Raw genomic sequence first — 20,160 nt, 5'->3', positions numbered from 1 at the left:
TACCCAAAATGTGCGCGTGCGTGTGGGTGGTAGGCCAAACCGTAGAAAAAGTTCTTTTTGCTAAATACCCTGCTACGTGTTGACATGGCTCAAGAGGACCAGGTCCGGTTGGATAGCTATCTCGCAACAAAGCTTGCAAATGACTTGTTGAAAAAGTTCAGTATTCACACTGCACCAATCAAACTTCTCTGTGTCACATCACATGGACGAAAAGCACACTCATTGATTGGACAAATTTAGAAGAGGAAATACCTCCTTCCTGGGAGGGGGCCCTGAGCGTCACAGTGTGGTGCTGCAACACTGAACGTAATGTAGTGACGGGATCTGTCGTTCACTTGAGTAAACGAATCCATTCCGGTTCGTTCAGTAAAACGATTCGTTCAAACGAATCGTTCAACGAATCGTTCGCCCCCCTCATCTCCCTCCCCACCCAAATGAATCGTTCGGTTAGTGAACGGGAAGTGACGTTGCCGAACGAATCACCAAAGACCGCTTCGCAGTATAACTGAACGGGAAGTGACATTGCTTGGTCCCTCCCTCTCTTGCACATTGACCACTCGTCGTAGTTTCAGAAATGAGTGACAGGCGATATCATTCTGCTCTCAGAGACAGCCTCGTCTCCCTCCCGCTGCTGCAAAAGCGAGGGAGAACTTCCGCGTCGTCTGTCCTAGTTCTATGGGCTCAAAGTCATGGCTCGTGCTTGCATTTCGAATTAGGACACGGTTAAACATTTTCCTTTTGAGGGGGAAGTCGGGGTTTGGGGTCGGGGGCGCACGGACTTTCTTTAGCATGATCTTGCTCACATATACAATGCTGCTGCTAACAGCCAACGCGGCATGCCTGCTGTCATGAAAATAAAAATAAATCGAAAGTTTAATTTCTAATTATGGAACGGCCAACACATCATATTAACCTCTCGCTCTGTTGTATTTTTGTTTTTTATTATTAAGATGATCGTTTTGAATTTTTGCACTGGTATTAATAAATAAAATAATCCGGTCAGCTCCCCTGTCGTCCCCGCATCTCAGATCGTCAAATGCTGACGAGAAATAATTGTTTGCTTTATGATTTCGCCTTTCTACTCTCATTAGTCTGTTAAGAAAAATGTAGACATATTGCGACATCTCCCGTGTCCGCGCGCTTTGTTTTTGGGGCGCTTGAGTAGCACATGATGGACGGATTGACATAATTTGTCAAACCAACCGACACCCTCTGACACGGAAAAAAAAAAAAAAAAAAAAAACACTCGGAAAAAATTGACATGTATATACAGTTTCATTGCAAATCAGTATTATGGTGATCATACTAAATATTATTTTTTTTCTGTGCACATATGAGGTACATATCGCTGCCATGAAGCCTCCATATAGTGACAGTTCTCTGCCCGCTTCACTGCCGTCACGCGACCGCAGCTCAGGTTTTGCTTGCCTCTTAGCTACGCGTGTTTTAAATTACTGTAAATTTCATAGTATATCGTCATAGGCACAGTCCCGAGTCTGTTGAGAAAAGTAGAACACTAAACCATGCTCGCTAGATTTGTGTGGTGTTTTTGTCTTTTTGAGCAGCATTTGATAGGCTCCACGTTAACAAATATGTGACAAAGTCGTTTCCTTTCATTTTATGACTCGTTCACCGCATAGTCATTACTGGAAAGTCAAGTTAGCAGCAAGCTAGGTCAGGAACCGGAGGACCGAATCACTGAACGGGAAGTGACAAAACTCAGTCTTTCCCCCCTGCCTGCACGCTGGCTGCTTATTGGCCACACGTGGAAATGAGTGACATACGCCATGATTCTGTTTCCGCTCCCTCCCCTGCCCGCGATGAGGCTGGCGTCTGATTGGTCGTGTGCGATGTCAGAAGACGCTGCCGCTTGCTCAACGCCCTCCCACGCAGCGAACAAGCGCCACCAACTTCATAGAACGAATCAGTGCAGATGGTGATTAGTTCGGTCTCGTTCACCCAAACAATTCGTTCAAAAAGAACGAATCGTTCGCGACCGATACAACACTAACGTAATGTAGCATAAATGCACCCTGCTCCACTTGCATTCACAAGCGGCTGTCCGCTATAATCATTTTTAGACACAGTAAACAGTGGTCTTTCCTCATCTACCACTGTATTAAATGTCAAAGCCAAAAGGCAAACAGCCCGAAAAAGCGCATTCTCGGCGGCCGAGGGAGAACCGTAGGTGAGGGCGGTCGTCGTGACGATCCCAAGCCGAAAATGGCACTTCTCGGGTGGACACGTGAGAACCGGAGAAGACAGTGGGTCGCTGCGTGAGTCCGGCCAGAAAACGGCTTTCGAAAACGGCGCACAGCTCTCCAGCTCTTCATGAGTCTGTTCCGTGTGCTGTTGCTTACTTAAAAAATACTGCGCGCACTTTGCAAATGAGAGCGCCACTGCCACCCACTGAGTAGATGTGCAAGTACACTTTATTCTAGTACGGCAAAAAAAAAAAAAAAACATGTTCCCCGAGGTCACACGCGCCACCCCTGGCGTCGCTCTGCACCCCCCTGGGGGGGGCGCGCCGCACTATTTGAGAAGTGCTGCACTAAACTGACGTTAGTGTGAAACGGCCTTATCCTCTCTTACACGCTTTTTCTTGAGACTTTGTTTGGTGATCTTAGTCTGCTTGCATTTCAAATGAAGTGCAGTATGCATGATTGCGTCTCCATGGCAAGCTTGACACCTTTTCAGGTAAATGCTTTTTTAATAAAATTGAGTAGAGAACGTAGCTTCCGCCACCACCAAACAAAAAAACACAGAGCTTGCCTCTAGGCCCCATCTTCCGTTCAGGCAACAATGACTCTCTGAGAGGGCAGAGAGATCGATGTACGTCTCTAGGTGGTCTGAGAGATTGTTTGTGGTAGTGAAAGAATGTGCCAGATCATGACAGATAAGATAATAAGGGTGATCAGATTTATGTTAGGATTCCTGTTGTGGCTTGGTTAATGGACGCAGCAGTGCTCTTAAAAGATTTATGTTCACTGCTTTCTTTCCACTTACATTAATACAAAGTGAAAAGGGAGAGCCTTTGTGGTTGTAAAAGCCGACCCCATTCTTGTGAGGCTTCTTTTGTTCAGTATATTACAATTTTGGACATTTTCTTGTACATATTAATGATCATGGTAAATATACTTAAATTTGATATTTTAATTTTTATTTCTTTTGTATCCTGACATACAGAGTTCTCAGTTTAGGAAAATAGTCCGGCGTGAGACCACAGTAGTCAGCCGAGCACTTAGGATTGTTTCCGAAGACAGGAGAATCAGTGAGAACTGGATGGCTAATGACGTCGTGCTTGCACTTTGCGTGTTGAAAGTTGGGGTTTCAGAAAAATGGTGTAAAATGTCCGTACATAATGTAAATCGGGGCGCGTCCCTTAAAGCATGCACTTCGCTTGTAAGGTCAAAAGTTATTGTGCTTAAAAACAATTGGACATCTTAAATTGGTATGCTAGCTTTTGAATTTTGGTATTGTATGGTGATAATTTGAATGATAATTTGATATTGTGTGTAATAGAAATGCTGTTAATCCGTATTTTCCAGCATTTATATTCCTATATCATCAAAAATATTGCAAATGTTCTTTAAATATTGTTATGTTTGAGGTGAAATCGCTCACCCTGAACACAGTACCCCCTGAGTTTAGACTGGAAAAACCACAGGTTTAACAATGTTTGGTTTAAATAAAACTTGTTCATCATAATAGTTAGACCTGATGGTATTATCAAGTACAGTATGCACTGTGAAGCAAACAGATACTCTCAAGGTAATATCAAATTTCTGATGTCAGTGCGAATGAATGATGATAATGATTCCTTATGCCACCAGAGAGATCGATATGGAAACTAGATAGGACAGACACTACAATAGGAAGGGAATGGGACAAGTTTCCAATGCTAATTACAAGCAAAAATCTGAAAACTTGGTTATTGAGGTGTTTTCGTAATGACAATTAACTGGGAGACATACAGTAGGTTTATCATTATGTACTATATAATATGCGTATGTATATGTACGTTTATCTATATGTATATAGTATATGTATGTATATTGTATGTGTGTGTGTATTACCTGAGTAATGAGTCATAGCTCAAGAGATCCTCAGTGGGGAAGCGGGTAGATTAAGAAGTTATGGCAGTGAGCGGTTAAATTTCTTTGAAAGCCAAACAGATGGCCTGTTATGGTAGAAAGGGCCTTTGCGGTCTCCATCTACAGATGGGATGCATGATGTTTACCTCCGGGGAATCTGCTTCAAACTATCAATTATCCACAGCATCATGCCTTGGTGTTGGAAAAGAAAATAACATTCACTTGTTGAAGTACTGTGCCGACTTTATATTCGTTTCAATATATTTTATAAATGTTTTATTTTTATTTTTTAAAAAAAAAATTTTTTTTTAATGTTTAGTTCCCTCATACATATGGCTGCATATACAGTGGGGAGAACAAGTATTTGATACACTCACAATGGGAAAAGCCATTGGCAGTGTATCAAATACTTGTTCTCCCCACTGTATCTACTTGAAAATGAGCACAGTGGCCACCATCATCAGTAAATGGAAGCAGTGCTGAACCACTAGGACTTTTCCTAGACATGGCTGTCTGCCTAAACAGGGCAATTGGTGGAGAAGGCTCTTAAGCCCCCTTTACACAGAGACGCTCTGATCGAATCCACTGAAAACAATCCGCTACAGGTTTGTGTTCATTTAACCAGCGATCAATTCGACACTAGGTGATGACACCAATCCACGTGAAAACAGTCTAGTATTGATGCCAGGCAGTAGTGGGCAATGCAGTTGTAGGAAGGGTTGGTTATCAGTTTGGTTTCATGCGGTACCGGTTACAACTTGTTACTTTTTAAAACTGTCCCGGCATTTAAACAGTTCTTCATATTTAGTTCTGTTAAAAAAAAAAAAAAAAAAAAAAAAAAACACACTCACAAACCTAGTCAAAAAATACATGTATGTTTTGCTTTGTTTTACAGTATCTTTTTTTTTTACTTTTTTTCCCTACTTCTAAGAAGTAATAATTCCCATTTTAAAACATCTGAATAATAATTGGCTTAATTTTGGGGTTTTGTTTTTTTTTCTTATGTGGCGGAAAACACTCAGGTAACTTGAAGTATCGCAGACATCAAGGAGTGGTCGAGATTTTCTTTTTCATATTCATATATTTACCCTTTTAAATTTTTTTTTCAATTTTTCTTTTCTTGGATCCATTATCATCTAACATAAAATGCGTTTTTTGTTTTTGTTTTGTTTTTTTAAACGAAATATCAGACATTGATTATTCTAAGCTAAAAATGACAGACATTTTCAATAATAAATATAATTAATTACCTTCGTTTTATGGCAGGGTTGAAACAAGCAGTTGCGCGACGTCTGTAAACGGGGGTTTTCAGGGTAAAACGGACAAATTCAAAATAGTTTGTGGGCTTAATGTGCCATGAATCTGCTATGGCAGCATATAGACATATTGCTCGATCGAACACAACAGTTGTTTTGGCTTAGAATACAGCAGTTTCTTTTAAAGAGGAGTGCAAGAGCAGAAACTGCTTTTTCAGTTTTGTCTGTGTTTTCCGCCATATACATATACAGGGTGTTCCAGAATGTTTGACCCCATTTCGTAGGCCAATAATTTTGACATTTTTCTTTGAAATGACCTCAAATTTTCACAGCTTGTGTAGAAACATTTCAAGTTTTTGTGTGTAACATTTGGCATTTCTATCTTTTCAGGTCAATAAATGCCGTTCACTTCAAAAGAAAAGGCATTTTGCGTGTTAGAGTATGCTAGGATTCGGTCACCGAAGACAGTGCAGCGTGGCTTCTTCACAAATTTTGCAAAGAAGGCAACAACTACTAAACAAATTAGGACTTGGCACCAAAAATTTCAAGTTTGAGTCTCGAGTTTGGCACTAGCTCGAATACCGACCTGACGTGTGCAGAGTCACAGGCAGCGCTCATATGGAACATTTATGAAAATCTGTCATAGAACCAACAAATATTTGTACTTTTCTTTGTGAATTTAACCAATAAAACTTATGACCTTCAACATAAAGTGTATTTAGTTTCATTAAGATCCATCAAGTAGTTTCCGATATATAGGCACTTAGAATGGGGTCAACCATTTTGGAACACCCTGTATATTGAATTCTATCTGGATGCCTTGCATATACACCAGGTTTTGTTTCATTTTTACTTTTACTACTACACACTCTCAATGGCTCGTTTCTAGCATTATTGAATGTTAAAATATTACCAATGAAACATTGTGTTGTGCCTTAAGATTTATTTGTAACCTAAAAAGATAGAGCCAAATGAAACAATTACCACCCTTTCCTTGCCCAGTGGAGTGATTAACTTGCCTCATTACACTTGTTTGAATTATGGCAAGATGTGATTATCATCTTATCAAATATGCTGACCTGTTACTCTGAAGTCTATCAAGTCATATGCAATTTCGTGAGGAGAGTCTCGCTAGAGTGCTATTACAGTGTTTATATATCAGCACAAAGTCATTCACTAATGGAATCGTTTTCAAATCGCCAAGGCTTTGAGTTGCATTTCTTTATTGAATTGATTTTTTTTCCTGCTTTCCTACTATCTGTAGTTGCTTATTAAATACCTGTACCCTTTGCTCTCTCAACTATAACGCAGATGTCTGCACTGGAATTGGAGGCATTTGTGAGCAGTCAGTTTGAAATGCTTCACAGATTGGTAAATCTGGAAGAACAGAAGACCCTTCACCTCCTGGATCTCAAAGAGGCATCGCTGACAGCATCTGCAGCAGAGAAGATTGCGGAGATCAATGTCCAAACCGAGCGTCTGCAGGAAGAAGTGGCCAATATTACGCATCAGCTTTACTTGTTGGACAGGGCAACAATTGCTCCGGTGCTGGCAGTAGAGACCCTCGCAGACGCATCGGGAGCAGGTCATAGTTTAACGGTAACCTTTCCTCCATCCGCAATATGTTTCTTATAGTGCCCAGCCAATTAAGCCATGTCCTTTGCTCTGAAATGTCTTGAAATCTCACACAGATGCCCATTGTGTACCCACCAGAATTGTTTTTGTCAATGATTACGATAACAAAAATATTTCGACAGTTGAACCCTTTTTTCATGATGAGACGATAACGAGCTAAAAATGTTTTTGGATTGACTAAAAGATAACGAGATGAATACCAGTTTTCGTCTGATGAGAAGAGAACGCGACAAAAATGCGCAATAGTTTCCGTCACATGTGCACAATGTGTGACATTTATGTGTAGTTAGCGTGCATTGTAGCAGTGTCTGTTTGTGTCACTCGTGTGACGTGGTGCAAACCCTCTCCCCGATTCGCCAGTGTGTCGCCTTCAGTCTCCATGCAGGCTTGCACACACAGTAAGATTTGTTTTCTATTCTTGGCCAGAGAGAGCATGCAATGTTGCTTTAGCCTTTAAGGTCTGTGCTGAGTGATCATCACACACCAAATCTAAGGCTAGGTTCATACCAGAGGTCTTATTGCACAAATCCGATTTTTTGTCATAACTGTTTTTTTGGTGTGCCTGTTCAGACTGGCTTTGTCCATTAAGACTGTTCAAGTATTACGTATGTGTACTAATTTGCAGTCTGACACACGCTGAGCAAGAAGACCCGCATGCGCAGAAGCATCAAAACAAATGACTACACATGCTGGCTGTCTTCTGTCATTCCAGGGAGATCATATTTTGATTTCCAAAAAGAGGACACGAATAACAGACATAAATAATCCCCGTTTAGGCTTGTATTCAAAGATAAAGTTCATTCTACTGATAAATATTAGACTTTCCTTTCATATATTTTAGATTCATTACACAAAACTGAAGCAGTTCAAGCCTTTTTTTGTTTTAATATTGATGATTTTGGCATTGGATTTTGGCTTTCCCCCCAAAAATGGAATATTGGGGGGGGGATGCAGTATTATAAATGTGTGATGCAGAGTGTATTTTCGATGCTGATTAGTTGTTGCGACCTGTTTAGTAACTTGAAGTTTAATTTTCCAAAACAAAAGCTGATTTTCACTCTACTCGGATACCAGAACAAAGTGCAATTTTTTGGTCCTAGATATTTCATGCTTTTATTTGTTATTTTTAATGTTAGTTACATCGTTTTTAATGAGAAATGAGCACTTACATTTGCCTTTTTAAAGTTGAGTTTTGTGTCAGCCATTTTCAAAGAGCAAAAAATAGCAAAGAGGGCCTGCTTCTGCTTAACCTCATAATTTGATTTCAATGGGAAATGTTCCGTCCAATAATCTCCCAGAAGTGGCAATAGCAGCTAAATTTATTGATTTAGAGACACGAACGCGTCATGTCCTTCAGCATTATTCTCAGGTCTGAAGGTGTTAAAGTAGTGGATTTTTGTGCATCCTGTTGTGAGCAGACGCATCTTTCGCACTACCCATCACAGAGCTGGGCTTATCCACACATTACCTAAATGCTGAACTCTCCAAGCACTGCTATGATAACCAGTATTACATTAAAATACGGTTGAGCGCTCAGATGTCCATCCATTAATTTCTTTGTCCTCCCTAACAAGTACATTTCTATTACGATTATATGTGACATTATATTGTGTGCAATACGAACATTAACACTGTACGTAAACGTATGAAAATAAAAATAATCTATTCAATAAAATATATATACTGATTTTTTTTTTTTTTTTTCTTTTTACTAAGTATCACAGTAAATGCTAAATATTGACTGAATGAAGTCTTTGAACATATTCGAGTAATATCAACATTTTTACCAAAGTAATATTTTGAAATAACTACTTCCTAAAGATTAGAACTTGATTTACTACTACTGCTGGCTAGACATTTTTAAATGCATCTTGTGGGAGGAGGTGTCCAATGAAAGTATTGATTTATTACATGAACATATGAATATATTACCAATCTTTGTGATATGCATATTATACATGCCGATATGTCATTTATATAATTTCTATGTAATAGCACAGCCCTACTTTAAATTCAGCTTTTCTTGGCTTACAACAACTAATACAACCCCTAGCAAAAAGTATGGGATCACCAGTCTCGGACGAGCACTCACTGAGACATTTTATCATGTAGAACAAACTCGGATATAAAACTTGAAAAAAATAATAAATTAGTTCAAAAGTGCAACTCATTATCATTCAGAAACACTAAAAGAAATGAATAAAAAACATTGTTGTGGTCAGTAAATGTTAATTTTATAGAGCAAGTGCATGGAAATATATATGGAATCACTCCATTCTGAGGAAAAAAATATGGAATCATGAGAAACAAACAAAGGAATAACATACAAAACACATCTCTAGTATTTAGTAGCACCACCTCTGGCTTTTTTGACAGCTTGCTGTCTCTGAGGCATGGACTTCATGAGTATTCTTCAACTCTCCAACTATCTTTGATTGCAGTTGCCAGCTCATCCTTGCAGCTCGGAGTCTTGCTGTGGACCTTTTTTTTTTTTCAATTTCCACCACAGGTTATCAATAGGGTTGAGATTTAGGCTATTTGCAGGCCATGACATTGACTGGATGAATCTCTCCAAGGATTGCTTTAACGGTTCTAGCTCTGTGGCATGATGCATTGTCATCTTGGAAAATGACAAACACATTTTAAATTGAAGGGATAAGAAAGCTGTCTAAAATTTCAATGTACACTTGTGCATTTTTTGACGATTTAACCACAGCCATCTCCCCAGTGCCTTGGCCTGACATGCAGCCCCATTTCATCAAGGACTGAGGGAATTTTGATGTCTTCTGAAGTCAGTCATCTTTGTAAATCTCGCTGGAACAGCACCAAGCAAAAGTTCCAGCATCATCACCTTGTCATGAGTCAAGAATCTGCATTGGACAAGGTAATGAAGAGAGTTGGCACCAAATTGATGAAGAATACTCATCAGGTCCATGCCTCAGAGACTGCAAGCTGTCATAAAAGCCAGAGGTGGTACTACTAAATACTAGAGAATTGTTTTGATTGTTATTTCTTTGTTTGTCATGATTCCATATTTTTTTCCTCAGAATGGAGTGAGTCCATATATATTTCCCTGCACTTGCTCTATAAAATTAACATTTACTGACCGCCACAATGTTTTTTAAATCATTTTGTTTAGTGTTTCTGAATGCTAAAGAGTTGCACTTTTGAACTAGTTCATTATTTTTTTTTCAAGCTTTTTATCTGACTTTGTTCTACATGACAAAATGTCAGCGTGAGTGCTCGTCCGAGACTGATGGTTCCATACATTTTGCTAGGGGTTGTAACAAGGTAAATATAGTACAGTGATGTGATGTGAACTTGGACCTCTGGGTCACACTACTCACTTAAAGTAAAGCCAGTTGAATAGACACAACTGTTAAGCTGTTAAGATCCTTGTACAAATGTGGCCTTCTGGATCGAAAGAGATTTCTACAGAAGAGATTTTAAAGTGATTTGTATTCCTTAAAGTCCTCTGACTTTTAAACGTTACCCCTGACAATTTAACTGTATTCCTTCGTTTCCAACGCTGGCATTGGTTTAAGATTGGACTGGAATCCTGTCCACTAAATGACAAAGAACACATTTTTACCCCTGGGGCAAATTGACTCAGTCTTTGATGGTATTTAGGATGAAGCAAACATTGCCGATGGCTTTGTTGTAATTAAAGATTGCATTTAATGTTCAACCAGTGATTTGGGTCTATAAAGACAAGCTTGTCAATAAGCAATTACATGCTATTGGCTAGCCAGAATAAACACTCCACAAAATCATTTTACTGGGGTGGGGGGGATGAGTACAAAGAAATCAAACACAATGCACTATTAAAGTATCTGGTGTCTATATTTCTATGCTGGGTAGTAGTTTGTCATGGCAGATGACGTCCCCCTTTAACAATTCCGTATGTGTTTGCAGTTTTAAAATCAATATTTGTGCGCTGAGTTTTGTTGTTTCAGAGGCCAACGAATAGCTGCATACTTCAATTTCTTTTAAACTCAGCAACACGTAACATTACTCCCTTACCTCTTATTTTAAAAAAGAAAAGACTCATTTACTGCCCTGTGACTGCAAATTAAAACTTCATATTGCTGTTTTGGTCTTAGGTTACTATCAGCCAGGGTATCTTAAATGTATTTGTGTAGCAGCAGCGGGGGAGGTACTGTAGATATCAATAGAAGTTATAGCTCCGCTGCACACGGCTTTTGAAGCTTAGAAACAAATTCTGCATTTTCCTTACTCAATTTGATACAAGGGCTAGATTTTTTTTTGTTTGTTTGTTTGTTTATTTTTTTTAATCCAATTTATGATTAATTTTTGTAGAAAAAAATAAGGAACCAATTAATCCATCATTAAAATCATCGTTAGTTAAGGCCCTAATTGTTTCTTGTCTTGAAAAAATAAAATCTGGTGGTTGGTTTATATGGAATGCTGGAAAATCAAAAGCCAAAATAGCTGATAAAACTAAGTACAGTGCCTTGCAAAAGTATTCGGCCCCCTTGAATCTTGCAACCTTTCGCCACATTTCAGGCTTCAAACATAAAGATATGAAATTTAATTTTTTTGTCAAGAATCAACAACAAGTAGGACACAATCGTGAAGTGGAACAACATTTATTGGATAATTTAAACTTTTTTAACGTATAAAAAACTGAAAAGTGGGGCGTGCAATATTATTCGGCCCCCTTGCGTTAATACTTTGTAGCGCCACCTTTTGCTCCAATTTCAGCTGCAAGTCGCTTGGGGTATGTTTCTATCAGTTTTGCACATCGGGAGACTGACATTCTTGCCCATTCTTCCTTGCAAAACAGCTCGAGCTCAGTGAGGTTGGATGGAGAGTGTTTGTGAACAGCAGTCTTCAGCTCTTTCCACAGATTCTCGATTGGATTCAGGTCTGGACTTTGACTTGGCCATTCTAACACCTGGATACGTTTATTTTTGAACCATTCCATTGTAGATTTGGCTTTATGTTTTGGATCATTGTCCTGTTGGAAGATAAATCTCCGTCCCAGTCTCAGGTCTTGTGCAGATACCAACAGGTTTTCTTCCAGAATGTTCCTGTATTTGGCTGCATCCATCTTCCCGTCAATTTTAACCATCTTCCCTGTCCCTGCTGAAGAAAAGCAGGCCCAAACCATGATGCTGCCACCACCATGTTTGACAGCGGGGATGGTGTGTTCAGGGTGATGAGCTGTGTTGCTTTTACGCCAAACATATCATTTTGCATTGTGGCCAAAAAGTTCAATTTTGGTTTCATCTGACCAGAGCACCTTCTTCCACATGTTTGGTGTGTCTCCCAGGTGGCTTGTGGCAAACTTTAAACGAGACTTTTTATGGATATCTTTGAGAAATGGCTTTCTTCTTGCCACTCTTCCATAAAGGCCAGATTTGTGCAGTGTATGACTGATTGTTGTCCTATGGACAGACTCTCCCACCTCAGCTGTAGATCTCTGCAGTTCATCCAGAGTGATCATGGGCGTCTTGGCTGCATCTCTGATCAGTTTTCTCCTTGTTTAAGAAGAAAGTTTGGAAGGACAGCCGGGTCTTGGTAGATTTGCAGTGGTCTGATGCTCCTTCCATTTCAGTATGATGGCTTGCACAGTGCTCCTTGAGATGTTTAAAGCTTGGGAAATCTTTTTGTATCCAAATCCGGCTTTAAACTTCTCCACAACAGTATCTCGGACCTGCCTGGTGTGTTCCTTGGTTTTCATAATGCTCTCTGCACTTTAAACAGAACCCTGAGACTATCACAGAGCAGGTGCATTCATACGGAGACTTGATTACACACAGGTGGATTCTATTTATCATCATCGGTCATTTAGGACAACATTGGATCATTCAGAGATCCTCACTGAACTTCTGGAGTGAGTTTGCTGCACTGAAAGTAAAGGGGCCGAATAATATTGCATGCCCCACTTTTCAGTTTTTTATTTGTTAAAAAAGTTTAAATTATCCAATAAATGTTGTTCCACTTCATGATTGTGTCCCACTTGTTGTTGATTCTTGACAAAAAAATTACATTTCATATCTTTATGTTTGAAGCCTGAAATGTGGCGAAAGGTTGCAAGATTCAAGGGGGCCGAATACTTTTGCAAGGCACTGTATATACAGTAAAGAATATTGAGGAAAAACAGACAAAAAAATCCCTCTAATGACAAAATAAGAGTAAGAATTATCAGGTCAGATTTAAAGACCAAACTAGCTGAGGCCCTAGTTAATGTGAATTATGCTGTTTACCTTGTACTTTATTCCCCACAGCACCTGCACAATGATTTTTAGAATTTTATTCCCACTTTAATTTCGTCTTTCCCTCTGCTTGCAGCATGACTTTGAGTCCAGACGAAGGTAAGAACAATAATTTATTATTTATTACTAATAATCCATGTTTACCTTCTTTGCAGCAATTAAATGCACTTTAAACCCACTTATTTTGAGCCTCCTAAACAACATAACACTCTCCAAACTATAACTTAACAATCGACATTTCAGCATTTCTCTTAGCAATTTCACCTATGGTTCAATACCAATGCAAATACACCTTTGCCATCATGCTCCTCAGGTATACTTCCTGTCAACCAAAGACATGTTGTTTTTTTACATGTGAATCATGTTGGCTTCCCAGCAAGGCAATTAGCCACTCTCATCTTCATTTTCACCATTAAATCACAAAATTCATCAGGCTCTCTTGCTCCGTATGCGAGAGAAGAGGCAGTCTCAAACTATGTACAGTATGTACCATTAATGTAAAAGTGTGTTTGTGTACAAACTAGTACTGGTGTCAACAATAATTGATGCGGCGATGCATGCCGATGCGGGGCATGGACGATTCGATTCGATGCGGGCAACAGGCCGAATCCATTCATCCATTTTAAAATATATACAACTAATAGCCTAGATCTTGAGCCCGAACGCAACCCAACCCGACCCGAATTTCGGGCCGAGTCGGGCCCAAAATGTCAAAGATTTACGTTCGGGTCGGGTCGGGTCGGGCCGGGCCGGACTTCTCGCTCGCTTTTTTTTTTTTTTTTTAAATAAATATATATTTGTATACTAAAACGATGTATGGATGTTAAATTAAGGAATATTTGTTATAAAAATAAATAAATTGGATAAAAAAGAGAGAAGGCGCTTTGGTAATCCCAAACATGAGCAGCAGCAGAGCCAGTGCATTGTTTGCGCACATGAACGCCGTGGCCCCGCCCTCCTTTTAATCTTCCCCTCGCGCTTTGGCCTCTCCGCGAGTCTGCAACTGCATCTTCGTATTTCCTTTTCGAATTTCGATATAGAGCAGCAAGAGGTGAAAAGCAAACTAAAGACGAGGGGATTGAATAGGCAAGAATCCATGAGTGGTGTGTGGAAAGGATTTAAATCGATAGTGGAAGATGCTACAAACAACGTGTCGGCCTTGCCGAATGCAACAAATGTGGCGCTTTGCTGTCGTACGAGAGCAGAAAGACTGGCACCTTGACGCTGAGCAGACATTTTAAAAACTGTACTGGCCTAAAAGATGATATTAGTCAAACATCGTTATTATCATTTGTTTCGAGGGCTGCACCTCTTCGTGCTCAGCAGGACATTGTGGTGTTCCTTTAAATGTTATTATTTATTTTGTTTCAGTGCTCCTTAAGGCAGGTTGTACTTTTGTGTGTTCTAATGCGAATCATTAAAATAAAGAATGTTGTTTAAAAGTATTTTAGTTTATTTTTGTATATGCTGCTATTCCTCTCATTGTCATAGAGGCGCGTAGTGAGCAAAATATCCCACACAGAAATATATTTAACAAACCTTTCCAGCGTTATTTCGTTGTGTAAATGCATTTATAATGATCAGCGTTTTTTTTCTGCCAACTCGAAGAAATTAAGATAAATGTCTATTGCATTTTGCCGAGGTAATGACGCATGAACTATCCACTTGATAAAACAGACACAAAAGTATAAAAGATATAAATGTTTATTGAATATGCATCTTACAGTCTTGTTTAACTGGGAGAATTTGTTACAAAAGACGGGTTTTAATTTGTTATCATTATGCACATGGCATCGTCACAAAAAACGCAACCACGCATCGCATCCCCGCATTTCCTCCCCCACCTGAGTCCTCACAAATAAAGCGGGCTGGGGCCTATGAATAAAACGTACATTTTCGGGTGGGGTTCCGGGCATGGGCCTACAAATAAAACGTAAAATTTCGGGGGGTTTTCTGGCTCGGGCATACAAATAAAAAATGAAATTTTGGGTTTCTTTGGGCCCGGGCCTGCAAGGTAAGTTAATTGCTCGGGCCGGGTCGGGCTTTAATACGCGCGGGCCGGATCGGGTCGGGCTGGATTTTTTTAGGCCCGAACTAGGCTCTGATATAAGTACGTTCAAAAATCTTCCCTGCGCAATCCCGGTGATGCAACGGATTTGGTTTCCCCATTTGTATTATTATTGTCATGTTTACCAGGAAGCTACTTTACATTCGAAACAATGCAGGGGGGACGAGGAACCCAAATCTGCTTCCTCACCAGAGTAACGTCACAGACATGCGCAGTTGCAATCGAGAAAGCAGAGAGATAGGACATAACGTAACAATGGCTGAAGCGGAGAAAGAGGGAGTGCTACTGTGTGTTAAAAAAAAAAAATTAAAAAAAAGAGAAAGTCCTGGTTTCATTCAAGGCACAAATGAAATGCTGTGATCTTTTTTTTTTTTTTTAATAATATATATATGAAAGTATACTATTTTCATTTGACTTCAACCAGGAGTGATACAAGAACAAAGAAAAAGTTGTTTAATGTCTGGCCGCTAGTGTTGCCTCATGATTCACGAAAAATATGCTTTGCTTTAGAATTTTAATGCATCCCAGGCTTTAATGCATCGCGATGCATTGCCGAATCGAATCGTGACCCTCTCAATCAAGTCGAATCGAATCGTGGCCCTCCGAATCGTAATCGAATCGAATCGTGAGGGCAGTGCCGATGCACACCTCTACAAACTAGCACAATGTTGTTCTGTGTTTAGTAAAGACAAGTTTTGCCCTTTATTTTCTGCAAAGGTTGGAAATCACAGAAGTAATGACTGAGTGAAACTATTTTGATTTGACTTTAATTGTAATGAAAAGACAATTTTGTCTTTGTCAGGCTATCCCAAAACCATTTCTATTCCATGACTCATTCTTATTGATCTGTTGCATTTTTGTGTCAAAGAAGAAGGGCTCCTTGTGCCTTCTGGTTTCTTGCCTGTTCTCTCTCAATGAAGGGAAACTTCTAACCACAGAACAAGATAGAAGCCTGCACAGGTCTATCCCCTCGGAGGATAAAAAATATATATATTGACAACAGAAGTATACACACAACGCTACGCTGATAAATTTAAAAAAAAAAAAAAAAAGGAAATTGCACACTCATGCACCTTAAAATCTCACGTGTCTAGTTAGGTTGTCAGCAGGTTTATATTTATAATATATATACAGTGGTACCTCGACACACGATCACTTTGGCACACAGTATTTTCGACATCAGACGTAAAATTTGACTTGCTATTTGTTTCTACATCCGATGACATGCTCGAAATACGACAATTTTATGACAGCGCCGCAGTTTCTTTGTTTTCTTGCGAGACGGACGCAAAATGGGTTCCAACCTCCAACAATGTAAGTGCAGGTGGTGAAAAAGGGAAAAAGGTGAGGCTTATCATTGAAATCAAGATGGAAATGTTCGCGTCCGTGAACTGGCTCGACAATATGGCCGTAGAATGTCTCCTATTTCAACAGTCGTCCTCCGACCTACGTTCGCCAGTCTTTATAAGTTAAGGTGACAATTATAATTGTGGTAACATCGGCAAGGAAGTCGCCAGCTTCATCTGGTTTTTAATCATTTATTTCAGAACTTGTGCAGCACAACACGACTTCTGTCCCCGCAGTATAGCCAAAAACAAAAGGAAATTAAAAGTGAAACTAAAATCTCTACAGTACGCCCCTATCTCACTGTCACATCAGCCACGCAGTGCGTTCAGGTACAGTACGCAAACACATCCGCCAAATTAGAACCAGATTTGTTACATTATTATAGGAATTATCATTACTATTTTTATATTACGATTTTTATTTATAATTTCTTTGTTTTGCTCTTTGTAATTACTATTTGCAATAGTAACAGCAGTATTTATTAAGAATCTAGTGTAGGTTTTCGGGCTGTGGAACGAATTAATGGAATTATAATGTATTCTTATGGGAAAATCCTGCTCGACATACGGCCATTTCGACTTACAATCAAGGTCCTGGAACGAATTAACTTAGTATGTAGAGGTACCACTGTATATAGTATGTTTTTGTTTTGTTTTTTTTAATTAAGGTGCCACCTCCTCCTTCATTTGTGCTCTTGGTTCACACTGTAGTACATGGAAAAAGCTCCAAATACCATTAATGTATATTTTACCTTATCTTGACCAGTGAACTCCAGTGTGTTTTAACCAAGGGTGGGCAGTTAGCTGTATCTGTTAAGTACATTATGTATCTTGCAGACATGTTACATTAGATTCTGTTATGACATATACAATAACTTGTGTTTGCGTAATTCATAGGGCATGTGTACAACTTATTAAGATGCACTACAGAGATGCATAGAGCAAGCGCGTGACTCACACATTTCGCCAGGGCAAGTGAAAGGGTTTGTGTGCATGTTATAATTCTCTTTGATGTCGTCTTCTAGGTCCTGTATGTATTTAAAGTTAAACAAAAGTACATTTCATTGATACAGTCAGCATAAGAGGATTGTAATCCACTTTACTTTTATAGGCAAGAAACCCCATAACCCTAACTAGCATTCTGTGCTGAGGTGTAATACAGTATGGCATTGATGGTTCAACCAGTATTATGAGCTCCCTGTGTGGAGCAGATGTCAGCGAGGCTGGACTGCAAGGTGAGATGCAACTGCCCTTGGCCAAGGTTAACTCCTACATCTTCCACAGTTCCAGATATAATTACTCTCGATAGTACACAAAAATGTAGTTGTGCAGAATGCAATGTAGCTGGCAGAAAATAACGTTCAAGAGATGTATCACAAGGGTGTGAAGAACTAGACTGCACGAATTAGTGTGAATTGATTGTTTACGTTGAGTTGTTTCCCTAAGGGGAAGCATTTGACTAAATGCCTCTGATCAACTTTTTGTCAAAATAATATAGGCATTTTGAAATTTTTAGGAAAACGTTATCTGAATATTCTGAACTCTTTTGTTTTCCCAATAACAGTTTTTACTGAGCAGGTTATTACTCTTGAGTAGTGTTGCCATGCCAAAGGGCTCTGAGAATATTGTTTAATTTCACATAGCTAATGTCATATTGTGATTCTTTAGAAGATAATTGTTTGTAATTAATCCACACTGACTCTGATCTTGGCTTCAAAATACAGTTAAAAATAAATTATTAACAATCCACTGAATAATTGGCAATCCAATAATTCATTTTCATGCTCATCCCTAGGTTTAACGATACAATTAAAGTATCAAAAAGTGGTAAGACTCAAATAAATGGATCAAAAGCACAAGTAACCTTTTGCTTATTTAAACAGTAAGGTCAGTTAGGGATGCACTGCATTAAAAAATAGCCTTTTTAGCCTTGATTTAAAGATTGAAATGCATTCATGCTGGCCGATTTATTGTTTTCAAAGTATGGGATCACAGCGACAGGCTACAGCTGCAGCTTATTGTGGAGGCAGCCGTACACAACTTAACAATAGAGACCGCGTAAACACCTCTTGTGACATTACACTCCGATCCGGAAGCATCTTGTAGCTAAGTGAGGCAAGCGCACTGTAGATGTCAAATTGTGTCAAAAATACCAGACAGACTGGGACTTATGCTTGCTAGTATGTTTCAGGTCATTCCAGAGCATAAGTTTGGCCTAGAAAAATAAAAGGTACAATTTTTATCGGAGGCACCCTTTAAAGACCGAAGAAGAGGAAAGTGGCAAAATTCCATCAACGATTTTGTGAAAAGAAAATGAGAGAAAAATGATTATGCAGCAGAAACAGAACTCTGAGTCCAATAGCACTGGTATAGACAAAGCATTTCCCCTAGACTAAAATCCTATCCACACAGATTTATATTTCCACCAGTTACATCAATACAAGATCTTCTAAATTTAAGTCTCACTTTTCTGCTCTCAGCTTATCCAGCAGACTTTTTCCTCAATGAGAGGCATATACTGTAAATATCATCCTTTTCCACATCCCCCTTTTACTTCCTGACCTACCCTTTGTGTTTTAACAATGTCCTATATTAATGCACATTAAGGGAATTATGTGTGAGCAGTATGAAGCTCTTGTACAGATTTGACTAAAAATATACCTGATGTCTTTACATTGATTTAATGTCTTTTAAAGTGGAAGTAAACATCAATTAGCAATGCCTGCTTGGCAAATTTGAATGAATGTAATCGTTAAGTATAATTTATTAGGCTTCTAATTCATGAAAAAAAGGCTGGCGTGGTAAATGTTGGATGACACAGACTCTCACATTGATATTTAATGTACTGTCAACAAGCAGAGTTCTGATTGGATTGCTAGTGTCATTAATTTTAATAGGGTAGCCAATAATATCGACCGATAAAAGCATTTTCAAATGATATTGCATAATATCGACATTGGGGTTTCATTATCGGTTTTGGGCCAATATGCATATGGCAATGCTGTCGTGTCATTTTCGCTTGTTGCCTTTGTTGTTTGTGGTGTTTTGATGCCCACTTGCTTACGCTAGGTGTAATTAGTTCTGAAAAGTTGCAGCACTTTCTGCAGACGTAATCATATGTCGACGCGAGCTTATTGCGAGTAGAGAGCTAAATGGACGAGCTAGCGTCTGCAGCCTATGTACCGCAGCAGTTCTTGCGATCTCACTACATTGTTTGTGCCTTATACAAACATCAGTTTTATTCTTCCTTTGTTTTATATTCATGAGCGTTGTATTGTATATTTGAGATGTGCATATTTTGTTTTGGTGGCATTTGTGGTGAAATGTGATTACATTATTTCATTGCTTGCAAGCTGTGCTACCAGTTGCTATTCAGATTGACACGCAGTGTATACTTTACTTTATTTGTGACTAGTGATGCACGATAATACATTTTTCGCCCGATATCGATAACCGATAATTTCCTGCCCCTTCCACCCGATAAATGATAATGTCACGCCGATATTTCTATTCAAATAT

General features: G+C 39.1%; 1 protein-coding gene across 2 annotated transcripts in view; it reads left to right on the top strand.

Annotated features, from left to right (window-relative positions):
- The window catches only part of trim44 (tripartite motif containing 44), a 132,524-nt gene that overhangs the window by 39,369 nt on the left and 72,995 nt on the right, over positions 1 to 20,160 (top strand). For both annotated transcript variants that reach the window (XM_057835978.1, XM_057835979.1), the window contains exons 4-5: positions 6,662 to 6,949; positions 13,304 to 13,326. In XM_057835978.1, the coding sequence (XP_057691961.1) occupies positions 6,662 to 6,949; positions 13,304 to 13,326 (311 nt within the window). The remainder of the gene's footprint in view (positions 1 to 6,661; positions 6,950 to 13,303; positions 13,327 to 20,160) is intronic.

This window comes from Corythoichthys intestinalis, chromosome 5, assembly GCF_030265065.1.
Source record: "Corythoichthys intestinalis isolate RoL2023-P3 chromosome 5, ASM3026506v1, whole genome shotgun sequence".
Lineage (NCBI taxonomy): Eukaryota > Metazoa > Chordata > Actinopteri > Syngnathiformes > Syngnathidae > Corythoichthys > Corythoichthys intestinalis.
This window is presented reverse-complemented; position numbering and strand designations above follow the sequence as displayed.